This window comes from Hyperolius riggenbachi, chromosome 3 (assembly GCF_040937935.1).
Source record: "Hyperolius riggenbachi isolate aHypRig1 chromosome 3, aHypRig1.pri, whole genome shotgun sequence".
Lineage (NCBI taxonomy): Eukaryota > Metazoa > Chordata > Amphibia > Anura > Hyperoliidae > Hyperolius > Hyperolius riggenbachi.
In genome coordinates this window covers 30,192,616-30,219,387 of record NC_090648.1, presented here as the reverse complement: position 1 = coordinate 30,219,387, position 26,772 = coordinate 30,192,616, and the positions used below count along the sequence as shown (strand labels likewise).

Sequence of the window (26,772 nt, the reverse complement as noted above, 5' to 3'; positions counted from 1 at the left end):
GATCTTAGTTAGCGTTCGTAGCTTCTGATGCTGTTTGTGAGATCTGATCTTAGTTAGGGTTCGTAGCCTCTGATGCTGTTTGTGACTCGTGAGATCTGATCTTAGTTAGGGTTCGTAACCCCTGATGCTGTTTGTGAGATCTGATTTTAGTTAGGGTTCATAGCCTCTGATGCTGTTTGTGAGATCTGATCTTATTTACGGTTCGTAGCTTCTGATGCTGTTTGTGAGATCAGATGTTAGTTAGGGTTCGTAGCCTCTGATGTTGTTTGTGAGATCTGAGCTTAGTTAGGGTTTGTAGCCTCTGATGCTGTTTGTGAGATCTGATCTTAGTTAGGGTTCATAGCTTCTGATGCTGTTTGTGAGATCTGACCTTAGTTAGGGTTCATAGCCTCTGATGCTGTTTGTGAGATCTGACCTTAGTTAGGGTTCGTAGCCTCTGATGCTGTTTGTGAGATCTGATCTTAGTTCTGGTTCGTAGCTTCTAATGCTGTTTGTGAGATCTGATCTTAGTTCTGGTTCGTAGCTTCTAATGCTGTTTGTGAGATCTGATCTTAGTTAGGGTTCGTAGCTTCTGATGCTGTTTGTGAGATCTGATCTCAGTTAGGGTTCGTAGCCTCTGATGCTGTTTGTGAAATCTGATCTTAGTTAGGGTTCGCAGCTTCTGATGCTGTTTGTGAGATCTGAACTTAGTTAGGGTTCGTAGCTTCTGATGCTGTTTGTGAGATCTGATCTTAGTTAGGGTTCGTAGCCTCTGATGCTGTTTGTGAGATCTGAACTTAGTTAGGGTTCGTAGCTTCTGATGCTGTTTGTGAGATCTGATCTTAGTTAGGGTTCGTAACTTCTAATGCTGAATGTGAGATCTGATCTTAGTTAGGGTTCGTAGCCCCTGATGCTGTTTGTGAGATCTGATCTTAGTTAGGGTTCGTAGTTTCTGATGAAGTTGTCTTGAGCTGTGAAACGTGCCAAGACAAGTTTATCTCACTAATAATGGGCACAAATTTTGCATGATCGTAATTTCTAATGGTAATTCGCAATTACGATGCAAAATCGTAATGCAACATTTTGGGTAAAGTTGTAATTAATTTTGTTTGTAAACGTAACCAGGAACCGTAATTTTGTGTCGCATTTGCGTCATTTCTTGCCGACTTTAGCGCTTAATATCAAAGCCCCCATTTATGCTATCCTCACCATAATTGCTATGTATATTAAGGGACATAATTGCAAAAAAACTTGTAGTTTTTGAGAAAATTGTTTCAAAAAATGCAACGGAAAAGGGTTTTAAACTCATTTTTTTCTGAGATTAAAAAATATTTTATGTTTGCATTTTTAAAAATGATTTTCTCAAAGTCTACAAGGTGTTTTTGAAAAATGTTTTTTAGCCTTGTTCCCAACTTCCCACCCTTCTTAATATACATAGCATAGTATGTATGGAGTAGCATGTATGGGATCTTTGCTTTTAACCACTAAAGTCGGCATGTGATTACATTGAATTTCCAGATTGTAATTATGTATGGCCATAATTGCGAAACTTTTCACAAAATTTCGCGTAATCGTAAGCAGCAGATTATGATCATAAATATATCTCACCATGATACCTCATTGAACATTGGGTTTTGTAACGATCGGTGTAACACAGAGAGGGTCTGATTATTGGTGATCTGCAGTATCACCAAAAATACAGATATATACCTGATTATTGATGATCTGCAGTATCACCGATAATCAGATATATTACTAACCTCTGGACTTCTGAGAGATATGAGTGTTTGATGCAACAGTAATACTTTGAGAACAATACCAGGAGGACAGGTACAAGGCAGTAAGTAATACTGCTGGAGCAAGTACCTTCCAGCAGCCTGATACTCTCCCGCAGGGAGGAGTCAGATTGGGAGAGGGAAGGACCAGAGCGAGAGTGACACCAATAGAAGGATGCCACTGACTGATCTGTGAACTATCTCTTAACTGGAGAGATAGCTCTCAAGGTCGGACAAGCCAGGTCGGCAACACACGGACATACAAAGTACAAAGACGGGAGGCTGATTTGGTAATCCTAAGTCAAGCAGGGTTTGGCAACAGAGTATCAGATATAGCGAAGTACCAAATCAGTGAACAGAAGAGTGGTCAGGAAAGCAGAAAGTCATAACAGATAATAAACAATGCCTAGTCTTGGGTGTGAGCTCCGTGATCATCAACACCCTGGAACTAGTCTGAAGTATAACAGAATGGTAACACAAGTCCCTAATCTGGGGTGTGAGGTCCTTGATCATCAACACCCTGGAACTAGTCTGAGGTATAACAGAATGATAACACAGATTCCTATTCTTGGGTGTGAGGTCCTTGATCATCAACACCCTGGAACTAGTCTGAAGTATAACAGAATGATAACACAGATTCCTAATCTTGGGTGTGAGGTCCTTGATCATCAACACCCTGGAACTAGACTGAAGTATAACAGAATGATAACACAGATTCTGACAATAAGGTCTGAGTGCTTCCACGTAGTGATCGCAACGGCAGACAACCAGTGAATGACCAGCACCCAGTATATATAGCCCAGCGCTCTCCAGTGCCTCCCCTAAGTGCTGGACCAATGGGAACTGGTACAATCGTCAGCTGACCGGCTTGGTCAGCTGACTCCCTTCTGGCTGTCATAAAAGTTCTGTCTCTCAACGCACGCGCGTGTCCTTCTGAACCTGTGTGGACTATCAGTCCCAGCCACACCAGACATGTCTTGCTTACCACCTGCCGCGCTGGACGCGGAGCCCGCCGCACCGCTATCAAGGCATGCGGCGGTTTCTCCGCGTTCAGCCATACTAGCAGATGTAGGCCTACGGGTGCAAACTGCCGCGTTGGACGCGGAATCAGCCGCCTTGCTCCGAGCGCATGCGGCGGCTTTTCCGCGTTTTCTCACAGGTTTTAATTGATTTATGTATCATTTTAATATTGACATAATTGCATTTACGTCATGCATCTTAAAAGCCCCAGTCCTCCCCCTCAGGGTGGGTGATATGCAAGTCCCCACCTCCCATTTGGGCTCTTACATTTGTGATGTTTGGGCTTTTGGACCAGTACTTGGACTGATGGCTAAAATTTCCTTTTGCAAGTTGATCCTCTCCCCAATCCTCCCCCCATACTTACCAAGACCCCCCAAAATCTCAGGGTTGATGACATCTGGACCACTGACTTGTGGTAGAGGTTTGAACACTTGAGCCACAACAACATCTGTTACACTCACTGACCCAGGCCCACCTACCTTAGAAGCAAACCACAAAAATTCACAGGTGAGGTAATTGGTGTCTTAGCAGAGCTGATTAACAACCTCTGTGGACTTTTACAAAACATGCATTGCTGCGGGCCTGCCCTTGAGGACAGGGTTGGGAAACATGTTTCTAATACATTAAGGGAAAGGAGGCACAGGGAATAGCAAGGCAATGTGGGAGTGATGCAAGGGTTTCTGGCATGGGGTGCTGAGGTTTGTGAAAGCACTGACTATAGCCCAAGTCGGTCCGAGCGCTTTAGCTCCAGAACACGATCATCCACCAGGCAACCTAGGCAGGTGCTTGGGGCCTGGTGGATGGGGCCATGGCCCTGACATCACACTGTGGGAGGGGTTTCACCACAATATCAGCCATACAGATGCCCCTGATGATCTATTTGAGAATAGGTAAAGATTTTTGTGGGAAAGGGATATCGGCTACTGATTGGGATGAAGTTCAATGGAATGGGAGGGGCACTGATGTGCATAAAAAGAGTGGCAAAACATACTTGGCCTAGGGGCACAAAAAGTAAAAATCCAGCCTTGGTGATTTGATCAGAGTCGACAATCAAAACAAACAATGAATTGGAAGACGGACAGCTTACGGTTTCACATTGATTTTTGGATCAAGGAGACGCTTTGAGTAAACAGTGCGTCATTGTAAGAGTAAACACAGAGAGACGGTGATCGGAACTCCTCCTGTGCAGTTATAGTTTATAATGAGACATGACACAAGTATGCATCTTCCCACATCAGTAACACGTTTCACACCATTGAAAGATGACTTGGACTCAAGTTTCCCAAGAGGAACTGTAACCAAGGGTTGAACTTCATTCCAGTCAGAAGCTGATAACCCCTTTCCCACGAGAAATCTTCACCTCTTCTAGAATAGACCATCAAGGACATCTGTGTGGCTGATATCATAGTGAAGCCCCTGCCACTGTTTGATGTCATGACCATGGTCTTGAAAGTGTGCTGTCTGTGAACCTCATTGCATTGTGGGAAATAACGGCTATTTCCAACTGCCAAGCAAGCAATATCTCCCCCTGTGCATAGAACTCTCAATAGTGAACATTCCGTACAGATCACAGGATGGCAGGACAAAAGATATCACCACCAGTGATACATTTCAGAATATAAGTCAGGGAGAGGAAAGATTTTACAATGGGCAAACACTGGCAAAATCATCTGTAAATGAATATGGAAAAAAATAAGCAATTTTATTCATTATATTATTTTAACTACAGCTCCCCTTTAAACCCACTTTTGCCATGTTCTATAGACAAGAAAATGTAGCCATGTTTATTCTGCCTTTAAGCCAGGTATTTAAAGGGGAAAACAGTGCTGATGGAAGCCGTCAATTTACATGCAAACAAATCTCAACCGTCTGCACTTATAACACTCACAGCAAGCTGGTACTCTAGTGGCAATAAAAACAGCAAAGTTGCAAAACTGTATTTAGTTGCAAAAATGGAGGTTATCAGCTTCCTAACAACATTCTGTACTAGACCCTCACACCAGCGTTGAGGTCACCTCCGTAGAAAGGGACCCTTTCTACGGAGGTGACCTCAACGCTGGGACCCTACTCTACCTACACCAGTCAGCAAGCAAGCAAACAGTTTATGCTCTTGAACCTGAAATTCAAGCTGAGGCAATGTCAGGTTCTACCATTATAAAGGTGACCACACACCATACATTTTTTTTACATTCCTTTTCAATTCAAGGATTACAATTAATTTTTCTGATAGATTGTCCCACACACGTGTTACATTTTTCCCCATTTATAAAAAAAAATGATTGAAAACTCTGAGAAAATTGCTAAAGTGTATACTTAAAGAAATTGACAATCTACCCTACACCATTCATTTTTCATAAAAATTGATCAGAAAAATAGACCACTCCCGATCGACTTATCAATATAAAAAAAAAAAAAAAAAGGGGGGAAATCCGAAAAAAAACCTTTCAGATTATTAGAAAATCTGATCGGTTTTATCAAATTGCCGTAAAATCTGATCATTTTATTGTATTGTGTGAGGCCACCTTTAGGAACACATGGTAGAACCTGACATTACCTCACTTTGAATTTCAGATTCAAGAGCATAAAATGTTTGTACGTTTGCTGACTGGTGTAGATAGAGCAGGGACCCTTTCTATGGAGGAAACCTCAGCGCTGGTGAAATGGTGCAGTACAGATTGTTATTGTATGTCATCCATTTTGGAAGCTAATATCTACCATTTTTGCAACCGTATACAATTTTGCAATCTAGCTGTTGTTATTGCTACTGGAGTTCCAGCTTGCTGGGAGCGTTTTGAATGCATACGGTTAATTTTTTTTGTCTGCCAGATTCTACATGTGTAAATAATATTGTTTTACTAATGCGCGGTGTCAGGTCACTTCGCTGGCCGAAGCTGCAAAATCTGCTGAGCCTGTTCCGCGACGGTTGCCATCTTTGCTTTCTGAAAACTAGCTTACCACCTGAGCTGATTCTCCCGAGTGAGGTCGCACAGCTGCTGCATACACTAGACTTTTCTTGAGCACGAATTTTTCACAATGGTAATTTTGCATCAAAATTTGCAAATGCAATGCGAAATTGTATTGCAAAATGTTGGGGAAAATCAAAATTAATTTCATATCTTAATGTAATCAGCAACAGTACTTTTGTATTTCCGCATAATTGTTGCGTAACTTTGTGCCAAATTTAGCAGTTAATAGCAAATCCCCCATACAGGCTATTATCACCAACATTTTCTACTTATGTGAAAGTGGATCCGAGATGAACTTTTACTCATTGCATAATTGTGTTCCTTTCCTATTGTTTATAGGGCATTCCTCAAGCCAAATACTTTTTTGATTTGTTTTAATACTCTAATTACCTATAAACTAAAGAAGCCACGCCCACGGGTTTTCAGAGAGCCAAGGCACTTTCAGACAGTAGCAAGGGCTCATGGGAGCTCAGTCTGGGCAGGAGGAGGGGGGGGGGGGGGGGGGTATTACTAGCCAGAGATTTCAGAGGCAGAGGGGAGGAGGGGGGATTAGTTTTTTTTTTCATTAAGATGCAGATAAACCTGCCTCTGTGTAATGTTTACAAACAACATGGCTGCTGTCATTGTATCACAGGAAGAAATAATCATATTCTATTAAAGCTGTTTGCAGCTAGATTTGCTGTGTAAACTATCTAAACTTTAGATAAGATATATAGACAAGTTACTTGTTATAGTTAGTTTTTCATCTCGGATCCGCTTTAAGGAGAAAAGTGGGAACAAGTCAAAAACTTTTTTCTTGAAAAAGACCTTTTAGCTTTTGAGAAAAAGGATTTTAAATATGCAAACGAGAAATAGTTTTTAATCTATAACTTTTAAAAAAAACATTTTTCCTTTGCATTTTTAAAATCGATTTTCTCAAAAGCTCTAAAGGTCTTTTTGAAAAAAATGTTTATGACTTGTACTCACTATTTCCCTGAGCATTTATAGCAATTTTGGTGACGACATCATGTATGGGGGGGGGGGCTTTGCTAATAACTGTTAAAGTCCGCACAAAAGTACGCAAACATTACACTAAATTATGAATGGATTACACAAAATCAATTGAATTTCCAAATCATAACTATATGTGGTCGTAATTGAAAGAAAATGCGTGAGATTTTGTGCAATCGTATTTAGCAGATTACGCTCATCACTGCACTAGAGGTGCGTACACATTCACGTATAGATCAGTCAGGGCCGGGTTTTTACATTTTACCGCCCAAGGCCCACTATCAGCAGCTGCCCCAGAACAACAGCATCCTAAACCCAGGGCCAGAGCTACTATAGGAAAAAATGGGCAATTGCCCCAGGGCCCCAGAGCCTGTAGGGGCACCCAAGGTGTCCCTCCCCCATCTTAACTGTTGCTCCCCAGGGACTCTGCAGAGTCTGTTAAGTTGGGAGGTGATTGGGGGAGGGTCAGCAGCCAGCTCAGGGGCCCAGGAGGGAAATTTGGCTGCAACAAAGGGCCTCTAATGACATTTTTTTAGTCAGGGGGTGTCTGTTGGGGGGCCCCCAGGCTAATTTTGCCCTAGGGCCCAATTGTTACTTGAACCGGCCCTGCCTAAACCTCTCCAACAACAGGCAGGAATTAGATTGTAGGCTCCTCTGAGGACAGTTAGTGAAGTGATGGTAGGGATAAGATTGTAAGCTCCTTGGCAAGCGGCACATTCGGGGAGTGACAGGCATAAGAAATGCATCAATTTAAAGGATAGGAATAAAGTTTAAAGTCAACTAAACATATTTTGAACAGGGATGGTCGTAGTCAGCCAACTTCGCTACGCCGGAACCACGCGTAGTTCTACGCAATTACGCTTCGCAAACTACGGTTTCGAAATCAGAAACTTTGCTACGTTTGCATTTCGTAGACTACGCGTTAAAATACGGAAGCTTCGCGTAGTGCGAAGCGTAGTGTATGCGGTCGCTTATGCCCTTATGCGGAAAAATTTCCGCAATAATCTGCTAAATATGCACGTGGGTGAACTAATATATACGTACACTCCACCTTCCAATGCGGAATTGTATACATATAGAGGGGCAATAATATTTCTGCGCATGCGCAATGATCCGAATAGACGCAGTTACTGCATGCGTAGTTGACTTTGCAATACATACGTCAACTACGCGTAGCGGGAGAAGCTTCAAATGGCGGTACTATGACTACGCGGAAATACGTATGCGATATTTTTAAACTTCGTCTATGAACTACGATGCGTAGATTTGCACTGGCGTAGTTTACAAGCAACCCTGATTTTGAAGTGGAAAATACATATATTAACACAGATCTGTACATCAGTCCTGAAAGAGGGACAAATGAGGTGGAATGAGAGAGACAGAGGGACAGTGGGACTGGGCCCCCTAAGAGGGACTGTCCTTCTGAGAGAGGGACAGTTGGGAGTTACAGTATATAAAGTGGCTCATACTATAATAATGTGAGACAGTACATCTAGGAGGCCGACGAATAACTAATGACGATGGTGACAAAAGTCACAGAGAAGTACAGCCTTGTCACACCTGCTGTGTTTTTTTTTAAGTATTGAATTCCTTTCACGGGATTGGATGTGTGAAGTACACGCCCCTTCATTTCACACCAGTTTACAGCAAACTCAGTTAGTTACGCTTGACGTGTTTGGCTGCTGCTGACATTATAAAAGACAGAGACGGCGCAAGGATAATCAGTGGCTCCAAAAAACGAGAAACGTGTAGCATTTTGTGCCAGTTGGTGAGCTCCAAACGTTCGTATGTCGGTTATATGCACCAGCCTGCCGTCTTTGGCCCTCCAAAAGAGATGGCGGCAACTCATGGGTAACGTTTAGGGCCCTTTCGTAGTTCCGCGACACAGTGCTCTGCCACAGTTCCTCGCATGGCTCATTGAACTCAATGGAACGTTTTTTTACTTGTTGAGACGCATTGCATTGTGACGGAAGTGGTCCGGCTTTCGTACTGGCAAGTGATGTGAGCAGTGTGAGTGGTACATGACGCAATGTAAGTCAAGGCACCGCAAACAATTTTAAAATTCCTGACTGGCAGGTAGCATGTCACTGAGTGGGGGGCGGGGTCACGTTGGTTTTTCTGCCGGTGCAGTCTGCCGCAGGGAGCAAAATGTTGATAATGATGCACTGTGATGCGGTAGGGTCATATGCCACACGCAAATTGCATATGTGAAAGAGGCCTGAAACATATCGGAAAGGTGGGTGTTTTCTGGGGGTTTAACCTCTTGAGGACCGCAGTGTTAAACCCCCCTAAAGACTAGGCCATTTTTTACTTAACCTCCTTAGCGGTAACCCCGAGCTCAGCTTGGGGTAAGCTGCCGTGGAGGATTGCTCAGCCCCGCTGGGCCGATTTGCATATTTTTTTTTTGATACATGCAGCTTGCACTTTGCTAGCTGCGTGTAACCTCAGATCGCCGCCGCTCCACGCCGATTTGCCGTGCCCCCCTCCGAGACCCCGTGCGCTGCCTGGCCAATCAGTGCCAGGCAGCGCTGAGAGGTGGATCGGGACTCCCTCGCGCCCATCGCCATGGCGACGGGGGAAGCCCTAAAGGAAATCCCGTTCAGAACGGGATTTCCTGATGGGCCTGATCGTCGGAGGGGGTGAGGGGATGCCGCTGCTCAGCGGCTATCATGTAGCTAGTGCTAGGCTAGCTACATGATTTAAAAAAAAAGAAATTAAAAAATAGTGCTGCGCTGCCTCCCTGGCAAATTTAATTGACCGCCAGGGAGGTTAACTGACCACTTCAGCTTTAAGGCCTCGCTGCAGGGTCACGCAACTCAGCACACAAGTGATCCCCCCCCCCCCTTTTCTCCCCACCAACAGAGCTCTCTGTTGGTGAGGTCTTATCGCCCCCCTTGGTGTTTATTTTTTTTATTACAAATATTTACATTATTTTTTTTTTTGTAATAAATTTTGCTATTTCTTTCTTTCTTTATTTTTTCCCCAAATCCCTCCCTCCCCGAGCCAGCCAATCCTGGGGATCAGCTGTCATAGGCTTCTGCCTATGAGAGCCGGTCGCTCTCTAGTGTCCCATGGGGACAGCCGTGTCACACGGCTGTCCCCAGTACAGAGCTGCTGCAGATTGCAGCACTATACAGCCCTATTAGACGGTGGTTTCACCATCTAACAGTCTCCCGAGCGGCGATCAATCTCAGAGACTGAAGGCGGGGCGGAGCTCTGCCTCCCAAGCAGGTGATTTGCGCGCAGCCTGCGCCCGATCTCCTGCAGTAGCCGGCCCCAGGACTTGACGCCAATTGGCGTTAGGCGGTCCTGGGTCTTTAGGTAGTTAAAGGGCACTTGAAGTGAGAGGGATATGGAGGCTGCCATTTCTACTGTATGTTCTTTTAAACAATACCAGTTGCCTGGCAGTTATGATTATCTGTTTGGCTGCAGTAGTGTCTGAATCACACACCTGAAACAAGCATGCAGCTAATCCAGCCAGACTTCAGTCAGAAACATCTGATCTGTTACATGCTTGTTCAGGGTCTATGGTTAAAAGTATGAGAGGCAGAGGATCAGCAGGACAGTTTGCATTGTTTAAAAGGAAATACATACAGTGGGATGCGAAACTTTGGGCAACCTTGTTAATCGTCATGATTTTCCTGTATAAATTCTTGGTTGTTACGATAAAATATGTCAGTTAAATATATCATATAGGAGACACACACAGTGATGTTTAAGGAGTGAAATTAAGTTTATTGGATTTACAGAAAGTACGCAATAATTGTTTAAATAAAATTAGGCAGGTGCATAAATTTGTCATTTTATTGATTCCAAAACCTTTAGAACTAATTATTAGAACTCAAATTAGCTTGGTAAGCTCAGTGAACCCTGACCTACATACACAGGTGAATCCAATTATGAGAAAGAGTATTAAAGGGGGTCAATTGTAAGTTTCCCTCCTCTTTTAATTTTCTCTCAAGAGTAGCAACAGGGGGGTCTCAAAACAACTCTCAAATGACCTGAAGACAAAGATTGTTCACCATCATGGTTTAGGGGAAGGATACAGAAAGCTGTCTCAGAGATTTCAGCTGATTGTTTCCACAGTTAGGAACATATTGAGAAAATGGAAGACCACAGGCTCAGTTCAAGTTAAGGCTCGAAGTGGCAGACCAAGAAAAATCTCGGATAGACAGAAGTGATGCATGGTGACAACAGTCAGAGTCAACCCACAGACCAGCACCAAACACCTACAACATCATCTTGCTGCAGATGGAGTCACTGTGCATCGTTCAACTATTTGTCGCACTTTACACAATGAGATGCTGTATGGGAGAGTGATGCCCACAGCACAAATAGAGCCATCTGAGGTATGCTAAAGCACATTTGGACATGCCAGCTTCATTTTGGAATAAGGTGCAGTGGACTGGTGAAACGAAAATTTATTTATCTGGGCATAACAAGGGGTATTATGCATGGAGGAAAAAGAACACAGCATTCCAAGAAAAACACCTGCTGCCTACAGTAAATTATGGTGATGGTTCCATCATGCTGTGGGGCTGTGCGGCCAGTGCAGGGACTGGGAATCTTGTCAAAGTTGAGGGACGCATGGATTCCACTCAGTATTAGCAGATTCTGGAGACCAATGTCCAGGAATCAGTGACAAAGCTGAAGCTGCGCCGGGGCTGGAACTTTCAACAAGACAACGACCCTAAACACTGCTCAAAATCCACTAAGACATTCATGCAGAGGAACAAGTACAACATTCTGCAATGGCCATCTCTGTCCCCAGACCTGAATATTATTAAAAATCTGTGGTGTGAGTTAAAGGAAAATCATGACGATCAACAAGGTTGCCCAAACTTTCGCATCCCACTGTATGTCAGCCTCCATATCCATCAGGTGTTCTTTAAACCCCTGGAAAAGTTCCACCTTTTCTGGGAAAAGCAATTATCTGCATAGAACACTGATAGTTTCCGCATTTTTAACACCTGCACCCATGGTCTGAGTGGCAGGACATCTTTTCACGCGTACGTTAAAAAAGGGCGTTAGGAAAAAAGGGCGCAGGGTTTTAAACGATAAGCATGAATAACGTTTAAAAAAAATTGTGCTATATTTCGTTTAAAAATAATGTTTTATAAAGTTATAAATCATTAGAGAATGTGTATGAAATCGGCAATTGTAAAAATGTTAATCTTCCCTGTTTAAAAAGTGAAATGTATAATAACGTTTTATAAAAGATTAATAAGAATTTTACTAAAGCTATATCTAACCCTACTCTCATACAGAACCCTCCCTGTACCTACCCCTAACCCCTAGACCCCCCTGGTGGTGCCTAAACCTAAGACCCCCCTGGTGGTGCCTAACCCTAAGACCCCCCTGGTGGTGCCTAAACCTAAGACCCCCCTGGTGGTGCCTAAACCTAAGACCCCCTGGTGGTGCCTAAACCTAAGACCCCCCGGGTGGTGCCTAAACCTAAGACCCCCCGGGTGGTGCCTAAACCTAAGTCCCCCCTGGTGGTGCCTAAACCTAAGACTCCCCCTGGTGGTGCCTAAACCTAAGACCCCCCTGGTGGTGCCTAAACCTAAGACCCCCCTGGTGGTGCCTAACCCTAAGACCCCCCTGGTGGTGCCTAACCCTAAGACCCGCCGGGTGGTGCCTAAACCTAAGACCCGCCGGGTGGTGCCTAAACCTAAGACCCCCCTGGTGGTGCCTAACCCTAAGACCCCCTGGTGGTGCCTAAACCTAAGACCCCCCTGGTGGTGCCTAAACCTAAGACCCCCCTGTGATAAGCATTAATAACGTTTGAAAAAAATATTGTGCTGTTTTTCGTTTAAAAATAATTTTTTAAAAAATATTGTACTGTTTTTCGTTTAAAAATGTTTAAAAAAATGATAAATCATTAAATAATGTGTAATCATGAGAAGCAGTTATAAAACATTAAAAGTCTCCGGGCGCCGCTTGTAAAACGTTATTTTTCTCCTGCGTTTTTTTTTCCATGTTGGGCGCCCATTAAACAATATTTATTATGGGAGTGAATGGCGGCGCCCTTTTTGTCCACCTGCCTCAGGCGCCCGAATTTACTGTTTCCTCTTTTCACGCCTATTTTATAGTTTTTATTAAGAACACTGTGGAATAGTTGCATTTTTTTTATGCAACGCCAGCCTAACATTAAGACCCCACATCCGTCAGAGACAAAGCTTAAAATACAAACACACTTCTGCAGATGTCAACATGTGTTTTTTTTTTTTTTTTTTTTTACTTTGTAATCTTTAAACAATAATTTCATCAGGTTTCCTCCGTTGCCTCTGCTGTTACTTGAGGCAAACTGTCAGAGCCCTGAAACCCATATATAATTGCTGCCGATTTTACTACAGTGGTGTGAAACTTGTCAATCTTGATCAGGGCCAGCTTAAGGTCCGATGGGTCCACGAAGGAAAGGTAGCCTGGGCCCCTTCTTCAGCTATCTGGCTTGCAGTCACTGCCATGTATCCCCTTTTCTTATTACTCTCTGCTTCAAACACAATAGAGGAATGATAGTGGAGTGAGTTGTGCACCCCCTCCTACACTGCGCCCTGAGGCTGGAGTCTCTCTCGCCTCTGCCTTGGCACGGCCCTGCGCCCCTCCTACACAGCGCTCTGAGGCTGGAGCCTCTCTCGCCACGGCCCTGCCCCAGGCCCCCAAATCAGCTGACACCCCCCCCCCCGGATCCACCCTTAACTCCACGTGCTTCCCGGGGCCCCTGCAAAACACCAGCATTGGTATCTCACCTGTCCCGGGGGTCGGCGCTCTGCTCCACTGCTCCACTCCACTGCTGTGACTACAAACCCCGCCCCATTCCCAGCCTGAGGGATGCCTGATGGCTAGACACAGAGTCCCTCCTCCTAGATGGCATAATCATGTAGAAGTGTTATCATGTGGCTGATCGGTATAGGGATGTGGCTGCTGCTTTATTACAGCTGAAATGTGTTGCAACAGATTAGGGGATTGTCAAAGTGCATAAACATGTTTTTCTTACTCACCCAGGACATTTATCTGTTAAACTAACTCTTAAAGCAAACCTGTGATAGTTAAAAAAAAATTAATGTCCAAATACTTGCCTAGATCTTCCTTAACCCCTCCCTTGCTGCCCAGGATCCTTTTCTTGTTCACGATCCGCTCGGTGTACGAATTTGGCTGTACTGCGCCTGCCCATTTGGCAGTCTGTAAGACCACTTTTGGGATGGGTGTGTTTTATATTCACAAAAAAAAAAGTGAATGACAAACTCTTCTAGCATAGTGATGATTACTCATGCTGGAAGCAGATGAGAGGGCTAGCAAACCACCAAGTCATAGCGGAAGTGGAAGAGAGGGCTAGCAAACCACCAGGTCATAGTGGAAGTAGAAGAGAGGGCTAGCAAACCACCACGTCATAGTGGAAGCGGAAGAGAGGGCTAACAAACTACGAAGTCATACTGGAAGCGGAAAGGCTAGCAAACCACCAAGTCATACTGGAAGTGGAAGAGAGGGATAGCAAACCACCAAGTCATACTGGAAGTGGAAGAGAGGGCTAGCAAACCACCAAGTCACACTGGAAGAGGAAGAGAGGGCTAGCAAATCACCAAGTCATACTGGAAGTGGAAGAGAGGGCTAGCAAACCACCAAGTCATACTGGAAGTGGAAGAGAGGGCTAGCAAATCACCAAGTCATACCGGAAGCGTAAGAGAGTGCTAGAAAACCATCAAGTCCTACTGAAAGCAAAAGGGCTAGCAAACCACCAAGTCATACTGGAAGCAGAAGAGAGGGCTAGCAAATCACCACGTCATAGTGGAAGCGGAAGAGAGGGCTAGCAAACCACCAAGTCATACTGGAAGCAGAAGAGAGGGCTAGCAAACCACCAAGTCATACTGGAAGCAGAAGAGAGAGCTAGCAAACCACTAAGTCATACTGGAAGCAGAAGAGAGGGCTAGCAAACCACCAAGTCATACTGGAAGCAGAAGAGAGGGCTAGCAAACCACTAAGTCATACTGGAAGTGGAAGAGAGGGCTAGCAAACCACCAAGTCATACTGGAAGCAGAAGAGAGGGCTAGCAAACCACTAAGTCATACTGGAAGTGGAAGAGAGGGTTAGCAAATCACAAGTCACACTGAAAGTGGAAGAGAGGGCTAGCAAACCACCAAGTCATAGTGGAAGTGGAAGAGAAAGCTAGCAAGCGACCAAGTCATACTGGAAGTGGAAAAAGGGATAGCAAACCACCAAGTCATAGTGGAAGCGGAAGAGAGGGCTAGCAAACTGCCAAGTCATACTGGAAGCGGAAAAGAGTGCTAGAAAAACACCAAGTCATACTGGAAGCGGAAAAGAGTGCTAGAAAACCACCAAGTCATACTGGAAGCGGAAAGTCTAGCAAACCACCAAGTCATACTGGAAGGGGGAGAGAGGGCTAGCAAACCACCAAGTTATACTGGAAGGGGAAGAGAGGACTAGCAAACCACTAAGTCATACTGGAAGGGGAAGAGAGAGCTAGCAAATCACAAGTCACACTGAAAGCGGAAGAGAGGGCTAGCAAACCACCAAGTCATACTGGAAGTTGAAGAGAGGGCTAGCAAACCACTAAGTCATTTTGGAAGTGGAAGAGAGGGCTAGCAAACCACCAAGTCATACTGGAAGCGGAAGAGAGGGCTAGCAAACCACCAAGTCATACTGGAAGCGGAAAAGAGGGGTAGCAAACCACCAAGTTATACTGGAAGTGGAAGAGAGGGCTAGCAATTCACAAGTCATACTGGAAGTGGAAGAGAGGGCTAGCAAACCACCAAGTCATACTGGAAGTGGACAAAAGGGCTAGCAAACCACCAAGTCATAGTGGAAGCGGAAGAGAGGACTAGCAAACTACCAAGTAATACTGGAAGTGGAAAAGAGTGTTAGCAAACCACCAAGTCATACTGGAAGGGGGAGAGAGGGCTAGCAAACCACTAATTCATACTGGAAGGGGAAGAGAGGGCTAGCAAACCACCAAGTCATACTGGAAGTGAAAATGAGGGGTAGCAAATCACCAAGTCATACTGGAAGCGGAAGAGGAGGCTAGCAAACCACCAAGTCATACTGGAATTGGAAGATAGGGATAGCAAACCCCCAAGTCATACTGGAAGTGGAAGAGAGGGCTAGCAAACCACCAAGTCATACTGGAAGCAGAAGAGAGGGCTAGCAAACCACCAAGTCATACTGGAAGCAGAAGAGAGGGCTAGCAAACCACTAAGTCATACTGGAAGTGGAAGAGAGGGCTAGCAAACCACCAAGTCATACTGGAAGCAGAAGAGAGGGCTAGCAAACCACTAAGTCATACTGGAAGTGGAAGAGAGGGTTAGCAAATCACAAGTCACACTGAAAGTGGAAGAGAGGGCTAGCAAATCACCAAGTCATAGTGGAAGTGGAAGAGAGAGCTAGCAAGCGACCAAGTCATACTGGAAGTGGAAAAAGGGATAGTAAACCACCAAGTCATAGTGGAAGCGGAAGAGAGGGCTAGCAAACCGCCAAGTCATACTGGAAGCGGAAAAGAGTGCTAGAAAAACACCAAGTCATACTGGAAGCGGAAAAGAGTGCTAGAAAACCACCAAGTCATACTGGAAGCGGAAGGGCTAGCAAACCACCAAGTCATACTGGAAGGGGGAGAGAGGGCTAGCAAACCACCAAGTTATACTGGAAGGGGAAGAGAGGACTAGCAAACCACTAAGTCATACTGGAAGGGGAAGAGAGAGCTAGCAAATCACAAGTCACACTGAAAGCGGAAGAGAGGGCTAGCAAACCACCAAGTCATACTGGAAGTTGAAGAGAGGGCTAGCAAACCACTAAGTCATTTTGGAAGTGGAAGAGAGGGGTAGCAAACCACCAAGTCATACTGGAAGCGGAAGAAAGGGATAGCAAACCACCAAGTCAAACTGGAAGCGGAAAAGAGGGCTAGAAAACCACCAAGTTATACTGGAAGTGGAAGAGAGGGCTAGCAATTCACAAGTCATACTGGAAGTGGAAGAGAGGGCTAGCAAACCACCAAGTCATACTGGAAGTGGACAAAAGGGCTAGCAAACCACCAAGTCATAGTGGAAGCGGAAGAGAGGACTAGCAAACTACCAAGTAATACTGGAAGTGGAAAAGAGTGTTAGCAAACCACCAAGTCATACTGGAAGGGAGAGAGAGGGCTAGCAAACCACCAAGTCATGCTGGAAGGGGAAGAGAGGGCTAGCAAACCACCAAGTCATACTGGAAGTGAAAATGAGGGGTAGCAAATCACCAAGTCATACTGGAAGCGGAAGAGGAGGCTAGCAAACCACCAAGTCATACTGGAATTGGAAGATAGGGATAGCAAGCCCCCAAGTCATACTGGAAGTGGAAGAGAGGGCTAGCAAACCACCAAGTCATACTGGAAGCAGAAGAGAGGGCTAGCAAACCACTAAGTCATACTGGAAGCAGAAGAGAGGGCTAGCAAACCACCAAGTCATACTGGAAGCAGAAGAGAGGGCTAGCAAACCACTAAGTCATACTGGAAGTGGAAGAGAGGGCTAGCAAACCACCAAGTCATACTGGAAGCAGAAGAGAGGGTTAGCAAATCACAAGTCACACTGAAAGTGGAAGAGAGGGCTAGCAAACCACCAAGTCATAGTGGAAGTGGAAGAGAGAGCTAGCAAGCGACCAAGTCATACTGGAAGTGGAAAAAGGGATAGCAAACCACCAAGTCATAGTGGAAGCGGAAGAGAGGGCTAGCAAACTGCCAAGTCATACTGGAAGCGGAAAAGAGTGCTAGAAAAACACCAAGTCATACTGGAAGCGGAAAAGAGTGCTAGAAAACCACCAAGTCATACTGGAAGCGGAAAGGCTAGCAAACCACCAAGTCATACTGGAAGGGGGAGAGAGGGCTAGCAAACCACCAAGTTATACTGGAAGGGGAAGAGAGGACTAGCAAACCACTAAGTCATACTGGAAGGGGAAGAGAGAGCTAGCAAATCACAAGTCACACTGAAAGCGGAAGAGAGGGCTAGCAAACCACCAAGTCATACTGGAAGTTGAAGAGAGGGCTAGCAAACCACTAAGTCATACTGGAAGTGGAAGAGAGGGCTAGCAAACCACCAAGTCATACTGGAAGCAGAAGAGAGGGTTAGCAAATCACAAGTCACACTGAAAGTGGAAGAGAGGGCTAGCAAACCACCAAGTCATAGTGGAAGTGGAAGAGAGAGCTAGCAAGCGACCAAGTCATACTGGAAGTGGAAAAAGGGATAGCAAACCACCAAGTCATAGTGGAAGCGGAAGAGAGGGCTAGCAAACTGCCAAGTCATACTGGAAGCGGAAAAGAGTGCTAGAAAAACACCAAGTCATACTGGAAGCGGAAAAGAGTGCTAGAAAACCACCAAGTCATACTGGAAGCGGAAAGGCTAGCAAACCACCAAGTCATACTGGAAGGGGGAGAGAGGGCTAGCAAACCACCAAGTTATACTGGAAGGGGAAGAGAGGACTAGCAAACCACTAAGTCATACTGGAAGGGGAAGAGAGAGCTAGCAAATCACAAGTCACACTGAAAGCGGAAGAGAGGGCTAGCAAACCACCAAGTCATACTGGAAGTTGAAGAGAGGGCTAGCAAACCACTAAGTCATTTTGGAAGTGGAAGAGAGGGCTAGCAAACCACCAAGTCATACTGGAAGCGGAAGAGAGGGCTAGCAAACCACCAAGTCATACTGGAAGCGGAAAAGAGGGGTAGCAAACCACCAAGTTATACTGGAAGTGGAAGAGAGGGCTAGCAATTCACAAGTCATACTGGAAGTGGAAGAGAGGGCTAGCAAACCACCAAGTCATACTGGAAGTGGACAAAAGGGCTAGCAAACCACCAAGTCATAGTGGAAGCGGAAGAGAGGACTAGCAAACTACCAAGTAATACTGGAAGTGGAAAAGAGTGTTAGCAAACCACCAAGTCATACTGGAAGGGGGAGAGAGGGCTAGCAAACCACTAAGTCATACTGGAAGGGGAAGAGAGGGCTAGCAAACCACCAAGTCATACTGGAAGTGAAAATGAGGGGTAGCAAATCACCAAGTCATACTGGAAGCGGAAGAGGAGGCTAGCAAACCACCAAGTCATACTGGAATTGGAAGATAGGGATAGCAAACCCCCAAGTCATACTGGAAGTGGAAGAGAGGGCTAGCAAACCACCAAGTCATACTGGAAGCAGAAGAGAGGGCTAGCAAACCACCAAGTCATACTGGAAGCAGAAGAGAGGGCTAGCAAACCACTAAGTCATACTGGAAGTGGAAGAAAGGGCTAGCAAACCACCAAGTCATACTGGAAGCAGAAGAGAGGGCTAGCAAACCACTAAGTCATACTGGAAGTGGAAGAGAGGGTTAGCAAATCACAAGTCACACTGAAAGTGGAAGAGAGGGCTAGCAAATCACCAAGTCATAGTGGAAGTGGAAGAGAGAGCTAGCAAGCGACCAAGTCATACTGGAAGTGGAAAAAGGGATAGTAAACCACCAAGTCATAGTGGAAGCGGAAGAGAGGGCTAGCAAACCGCCAAGTCATACTGGAAGCGGAAAAGAGTGCTAGAAAAACACCAAGTCATACTGGAAGCGGAAAAGAGTGCTAGAAAACCACCAAGTCATACTGGAAGCGGAAGGGCTAGCAAACCACCAAGTCATACTGGAAGGGGGAGAGAGGGCTAGCAAACCACGAAGTTATACTGGAAGGGGAAGAGAGGACTAGCAAACCACTAAGTCATACTGGAAGGGGAAGAGAGAGCTAGCAAATCACAAGTCACACTGAAAGCGGAAGAGAGGGCTAGCAAACCACCAAGTCATACTGGAAGTTGAAGAGAGGGCTAGCAAACCACTAAGTCATTTTGGAAGTGGAAGAGAGGGCTAGCAAACCACCAAGTCATACTGGAAGCGGAAGAGAGGGCTAGCAAACCACCAAGTCATACTGGAAACGGAAAAGAGGGGTAGCAAACCACCAAGTCATACTGGAAGCGGAAGAAAGGGATAGCAAACCACCAAGTCAAACTGGAAGCGGAAAAGAGGGCTAGAAAACCACCAAGTTATACTGGAAGTGGAAGAGAGGGCTAGCAATTCACAAGTCATACTGGAAGTGGAAGAGAGGGCTAGCAAACCACCAAGTCATACTGGAAGTGGACAAAAGGGCTAGCAAACCACCAAGTCATAGTGGAAGCGGAAGAGAGGACTAGCAAACTACCAAGTAATACTGGAAGTGGAAAAGAGTGTTAGCAAACCACCAAGTCATACTGGAAGGGAGAGAGAGGGCTAGCAAACCACCAAGTCATGCTGGAAGGGGAAGAGAGGGCTAGCAAACCACCAAGTCATACTGGAAGTGAAAATGAGGGGTAGCAAATCACCAAGTCATACTGGAAGCGGAAGAGGAGGCTAGCAAACCACCAAGTCATACTGGAATTGGAAGATAGGGATAGCAAACCCCCAAGTCATACTGGAAGTGGAAGAGAGGGCTAGCAAACCACCAAGTCATACTGGAAGCAGAAGAGAGGGCTAGCAAACCACTAAGTCATACTGGAAGCAGAAGAGAGGGCTAGCAAACCACCAAGTCATACTGGAAGCAGAAGAGAGGGCTAGCAAACCACTAAGTCATACTGGAAGTGGAAGAGAGGGCTAGCAAACCACCAAGTCATACTGGAAGCAGAAGAGAGGGCTAGCAAACCACTAAGTCATACTGGAAGTGGAAGAGAGGGTTAGCAAATCACAAGTCACACTGAAAGTGGAAGAGAGGGCTAGCAAACCACCAAGTCATAGTGGAAGTGGAAGAGAGAGCTAGCAAGCGACCAAGTCATACTGGAAGTGGAAAAAGGGATAGCAAACCACCAAGTCATAGTGGAAGCAGAAGAGAGGGCTAGCAAACCGCCAAGTCATACTGGAAGTGGAAAAGAGTGCTAGAAAAACACCAAGTCATACTGGAAGCGGAAAAGAGTGCTAGAAAACCACCAAGTCATACTGGAAGCGGAAAGGCTAGCAAACCACCAAGTCATACTGGAAGGGGGAGAGAGGGCTAGCAAACCACCAAGTTATACTGGAAGGGGAAGAGAGGACTAGCAAACCACTAAGTCATACTGGAAGGGGAAGAGAGCGCTAGCAAATCACAAGTCACACTGAAAGCGGAAGAGAGGGCTAGCAAACCACCAAGTCATACTGGAAGTTGAAGAGAGGGCTAGCAAACCACTAAGTCATTTTGGAAGTGGAAGAGAGGGCTAGCAAACCACCAAGTCATACTGGAAGCGGAAGAGAGGGCTAGCAAACCACCAAGTCATACTGGAAGCGGAAAAGAGGGGTAGCAAACCACCAAGTCATACTGGAAGCGGAAGAAAGGGATAGCAAACCACCAAGTCATACTGGAAGCGGAAAAGAGGGCTAGAAAACCACCAAGTTATACTGGAAGTGGAAGAGAGGGCTAGCAATTCACAAGTCATACTGGAAGTGGAAGAGAGGGCTCGCAAACCACCAAGTCATACTGGAAGTGGACAAAAGGGCTAGCAAACCACCAAGTCCTAGTGGAAGTGGAAGAGAGGACTAGCAAACTACCAAGTAATACTGGAAGTGGAAAAGAGTGTTAGCAAACCACCAAGTCATACTGGAAGGGGGAGAGAGGGCTAACAAACCACTAAGTCATACTGGAAGGGGAAGAGAGGGCTAGCAAACCACCAAGTCATACTGGAAGTGAAAATGAGGGGTAGCAAATCACCAAGTCATACTGGAAGCGGAAGAGGAGGCTAGCAAACCACCAAGTCATACTGGAATTGGAAGATAGGGATAGCAAACCCCCAAGTCATACTGGAAGCGGAAAAGAGGGCTAGCAAACCACCAAGTCATACTGGAAGCGGAAAAGAGGGGTAGCAAACCACCAAGTTATACTGGAAGTGGAAGAGAGGGCTAGCAATTCACAAGTCATACTGGAAGTGGAAGAGAGGGCTAGCAAACCACCAAGTCATAATGGAAGCGGAAAAGAGGGCTAGCAAACCACCAAGTCATATTGGAAGCGGAAAAGAGGGGTAGCAAACCACCAAGTCATACTGGAAGCGGAAGAAAGGGATAGCAAACCACCAAGTCATACTGGAAGCAGAAAAGAGGGCTAGAAAACCACCAAGTCATAATGGAAGCGGAAAAGAGGACTAGCAAACCACCAAGTTATACTGGAAGTGGAAGAGAGGGCTAGCAATTCACAAGTCATACTGGAAGTGGAAGAGAGGGCTAGCAAACCACCAAGTCATACTGGAAGTGGAAGAGAGGGCTAGCAAACCACCAAGTCATAATGGAAGCGGAAAAGAGGGCTAGCAAACCACCAAGTCCTACTGTTAACAAAAGGCTGCTGTGTAAATGAATTAGCTGTGAAAGGGTTGGGTTTCCTCCAAGGGCCAATCAGAAAGTGCATCTGATTGGTCCAATTTCAATTCGCTTCCAATCCAGATTGTTTAGCATCTCAGTGGCCATCTCTGCTAGTAGAACGATTGAATTCCAAATGAAAACAAACTAGCCTGTGGTAGGGATGCTGGACCACGAATACCCCAGGGGCAGATGGCGGTGATATGATTTGTTTAAGATAATCTAAAAGCGCTTGTTCAAACTAGGTGAAAGCAGGGGGTGCTCTGTTATACCATCACAGGTAGTAATTTGTTCATGTTGTTTGATCCACAATGAGCCTGCTGGTCATCATCTTTACTACTGGCAGACAAGAAAAAAACTAGACAGCACCAACTGACATTATTTATAACCACACCCAGGGGTGTAACTAGAAATCACTGGGCCCCCCTGCGAAACTTTGGATGGGGCCCCCTCCCGCCAACCAACCCCAGCTCCCCCCCCCTTCCCGCACACTGAATAGGAACTGTCTACAAATATTTGTCTACAAAACTTTGTATGATTCGTTAGCAGTGGCTGAGCAGATGCAGTCATTAGAACAAATGTGCAGAGAGCAGAAAGCTGTTTCTCTCTGTGCTCAGACTCCTCATGCATCACTACAGGACACAGCACTTGGGGAAGGGTAGAGAGTTTGTACACAAGCCCCTCTGAACAGTGAATAGGGACTGTCTACAAATCTTTGTCGACAGAATTTTTTTTTTCACTCCTTAGTTGTCAGTCTCTCAGGATGAGGCCCCCTGTGGCTTCTGGGCCCCCTGCAGCTGCATCCATTGCAAGGTCTATTGTTATACCCCTGACCACACCCACTATTATTACAATAGGCTAAAAGGTTGTTTTTTTATAGATATACATACAGTATGCACAGAGGAAGATACTGGTTGCATGGCATTTGGAAACAGCTGCTATTTCCCACAATGCAATAAGGTTCACAGATAGACAACTGTCAGGACCTAGGGTCTGACATCACACTGTGGGAGGGGTTTTACCACAATATTAGCCATACAGACCCATTGATGATCTATTCTAGAAAATGTAAATATTTCTCATGGGAAAGGGTGTATCAGCTACTGAGTGGGATATAATTAGAATTCCTCTTTACATCTTACACCAACCTTAACCTTTTAAAATAGTTTCACAGCAAATCTTAACCATTCACTATGCATAAATTACCTTCTCCAACATCTGTTCCCGACGCCAAGCTAAACCTTTCCACTAACTATGATGATTTAGTTCGCTGATAAACATGATAAAAACTAGCCCTAATAACAACGCTAAGAATTAGTTAACACTTGGACCGGGGAGTGAGGGATCCTATCCACAAAGTGACACAGACAGCAGTAAAATCCCGACAATGTAAAACTGTGAGACACCTGTTTACGGTCAAAGAAGTGAAAACAGTGTCTTCCTAGTGGTTTGGCTCACCCTGAGCTGCTTGGTTACTCTGTTCAATAGGGGTAAAAACGCAAAGGTTTAGCTTCTTCCCCCGCTCTACAGAAGTGTGTCTTTCCCTGTTGGTAGAAATGTATGTTCAGTTCCATTTCTGGTGACACCTCAGTTCGATTTCTGGTGACACCTCCATTTCTGCCCTCAGGAAGAATACAGATAGTGGTAAAGTCCATATAAAGGTTCAAACAAGTTCTAACTGTTATCAAGATAAATGAAAACCTTTTAGCTGGAGTAGGGCTTTAACCCTTTAGCTCGTGGTTGTGTTATTACGGAATACAAATAATCTCCTGTTATGTTACTATTTTCAGTCAGTGCTCAGGTAAATGGCCATAGAACAACTGGTAGAAGTTTTGGTTCGGACCCATGGTTGGTCTTATGGTCCTAAATGACCTCTACCTCTCCCACCACTGTGTCCAACACTCTTTTCACGTACCTGACAGTGCCAGCAAGGATGGGAAATCTCGGCAGTTGTACACCCCGGTGGAATCGGTGGCACAGCTCATCCACAGGTTCTCAAACAACGTGGAGGTGGTGATGACATTCCCGTCCACTGTGGAAACCCTCCAGTTGGCGTTGAAGAGCGTGATCCCTAACAGGATGCTGCCTATCACCCCAAAGAAGAATCCTATCGTCTCCAAAACCATGGACATCTCTGGAGATAGTTGGGAGAAAACTTAATATTGCAACTTTCCCCAATTATTTTGTGGGGTTTATTTGGTGGGTCTTTTTTCCTAGCACTTTGTCCAGAAATCAGATTTTCTGTCAACTTTTCTCTTGCTTCTGATGAGATCTTGTTGTCTTTTTCCACAGCTTGTTTGGATGACCCTTGCGCCTGTCACCCTTCTGTCAATGACCCTTCTGTACTGTCACTGTGAGTTTTCCTTGCTGACACACTCTTTGCCTTCTGTTGACTGCTTTTCCTCTCACCAGAAGTTTTATCCTTGACCATAAACTTGTCTATCTGTTGATGTATTCCTTCTGCCTCCTTGATCAGAGGTCCTCAGTGCCTGGTGGGCTTTTTCTTTGGTCTTCTGCTGGCAGGTTTGGAGGTATCAGTGTAAGGTCGTGTTCTTGGAGCCTGTGCACCTGCTGGCATGCAGAGAGATGTGTGTTCAGCTTGCCCTGCTGCACTGTCTGGTTTAAAGAGATTGGTGCGAAGGTGTGGACATTTCTCCTCCTCCTCCTCCTCCTGCACAGCCTGGAGTGATTCACGTTATACACCTTATAGCCGGGAACAGGTGATGCAGGCTTCTGAGGATCACACAGTGATACCGACCGTCAGGCTGGGCACGGATTCCTCTGCTGGCTTGGCAGCTGCTACACTGAACAGAAACTCCCTGATTTACTGGCAGATGTTTCGCCACATGTTAATGGTCAACAGCATCAGGTCTTCGCTGGGTATCTACTGCTATCTCTGCAATAATAGTTTTTTTGTGCAAGTCAGGAGCAAACCCAGGAGTTTCAGTATAATAATATGGTAGGACATTAGACTATGACTATGGTAGGATTAGATTGTGAGCTCCTCTGAGGACAGTCAGTGACATGAATATGTACTCTGTAATGTGCTGCAGAAGATATCAGTGTTATATAAATACATAATAATAATATGGTAGGGCATTAGACTATGGTAGGGATTAGATTGTGAGCTCCTCTGAGGACAGTCAGTGACATGACTATATGTACTCTGTATAGTGCTACAGAAGATGTCAGCGTTATATAAACACATAATAATAATAATAATAATAATAATAATAATAATAATAATCTATATATATAAAATAGGATTTATGTGTGTATGACTGTGTGTATGTGTGTATGTGCAGCAATCACTCGAAAACACCTTGACCAATTTGAACGAAACTTGGTGTTCAGATCCCTTACTACCTGGGATGATATGTTCTGGGGGTCTTGCGTCCCCCCTACACATCTGGGCGGAGCTTCAAACAGCATATCAGATTTCACCATTCATGTCAATGGAAAAAATTGAAAAAGGCTGCCATTCTCACAGCAATCAAGCCAGAGTCCCCACACTTGGCACAGTTGGTCACTTGGTGACTGAGGTTACAAATCCAGGAAAAATGGGCGGAGCATAAAACAGCCAATCAAATTTCAGCCATTAATTTTAAATGGGAAAATATAAACTGCAGCAATTCTTACTGTTAATCGGAGGGTTCTTGGCACACTTGGTCACTGGATGAATGAGATTAAGATTGAGGAAAGTGGGTGGAGCCTACAACAGCCAATCAAAATTCACCTATTGATTTTTAAGGGGAATATTTAAACAGCTGCCATTCTTACACTGTTAATGACAGAGGCTTCAAACTTGCTACAGTTGGTCATTGGGTGACTGGGGTACAAATTCACTAAAGGGGCGGGGCCACAAACAGCCAATCAGATTTCCTTGGTGGATAAACTGCTTCCATGCACACATTTTTGATGCCAGGAACCTGAAAGCTCCCAAACTTAGTTGTTAAATGGAGTGGCTGTGTGTCAAGGTTATAAAAAGTGGGTGGAGCCAAAGACAAATTTCACTGGGAAAATATAAACTACAGCCATTCTTACACTGTTAATGGCAGGGTCCACAAACTTTTCACAGTTGGTCTCTGGGTGACTGGGATTAATATTCAGGAAAATGAGTGGAGCCTACAACAGCCAATCAAAATTCACCTGTTGATTTTCAAGGAGAATATTTACATTGCTGCCATTATTACACTGTTAATAGCAGATGCCTCAAACCTGGTACAGCTGGGCACTGGGTGACTGGGCTTCAAATTCAGAAAGGGGAGAAGCCACAAACAGCCAATCAGATTTGTTTAATTTCAATGAGAACATGCAAATTATTGATACCAAGTACCCCAAAGCTCATGAATAACAAATAAATAAATAAACAACTAAATTTTACATGGTAAAATATAAACTCCAACCATTCTTACACTGTTAATGGCAGGGTTCCCAAACATAACACAGTTGGCCACTAGGTAACTGGGATTAATATTCAGAAATGTGCGCGGAGCCTATAACAGCCAATCAAAATTTACCTATTGATTTTCAAGTGGAATATTTACATTGCTACCATTCTTACACTGTTAATGGCAGGGGCCTCAAACCTGATACAGCCAGTCACTGGGTGACTGGGGTCCCCATTCACTAAAGTGGGTGGAGCCACAAACAGCCAATGACATTTGTTAGATTGATTTCAGCCATTCTGTTTTTGGCAGGGTTCTCAAACTTGA

The 26,772-nt window shown here is 45.0% G+C and overlaps 1 protein-coding gene across 1 annotated transcript in view; it reads right to left on the bottom strand.

Annotated features, from left to right (window-relative positions):
- Positions 1-24,788, bottom strand: part of CLDN15 (claudin 15) — a 94,588-nt gene extending 69,800 nt beyond the window's left edge. The window contains exon 1 of the mRNA XM_068273916.1: positions 23,973-24,788. Coding sequence (XP_068130017.1) covers positions 23,973-24,189 — 217 coding nt within the window. The 5' untranslated portion in view covers positions 24,190-24,788. The remainder of the gene's footprint in view (positions 1-23,972) is intronic.
- Positions 24,789-26,772: the final 1,984 nt, after the last annotated feature.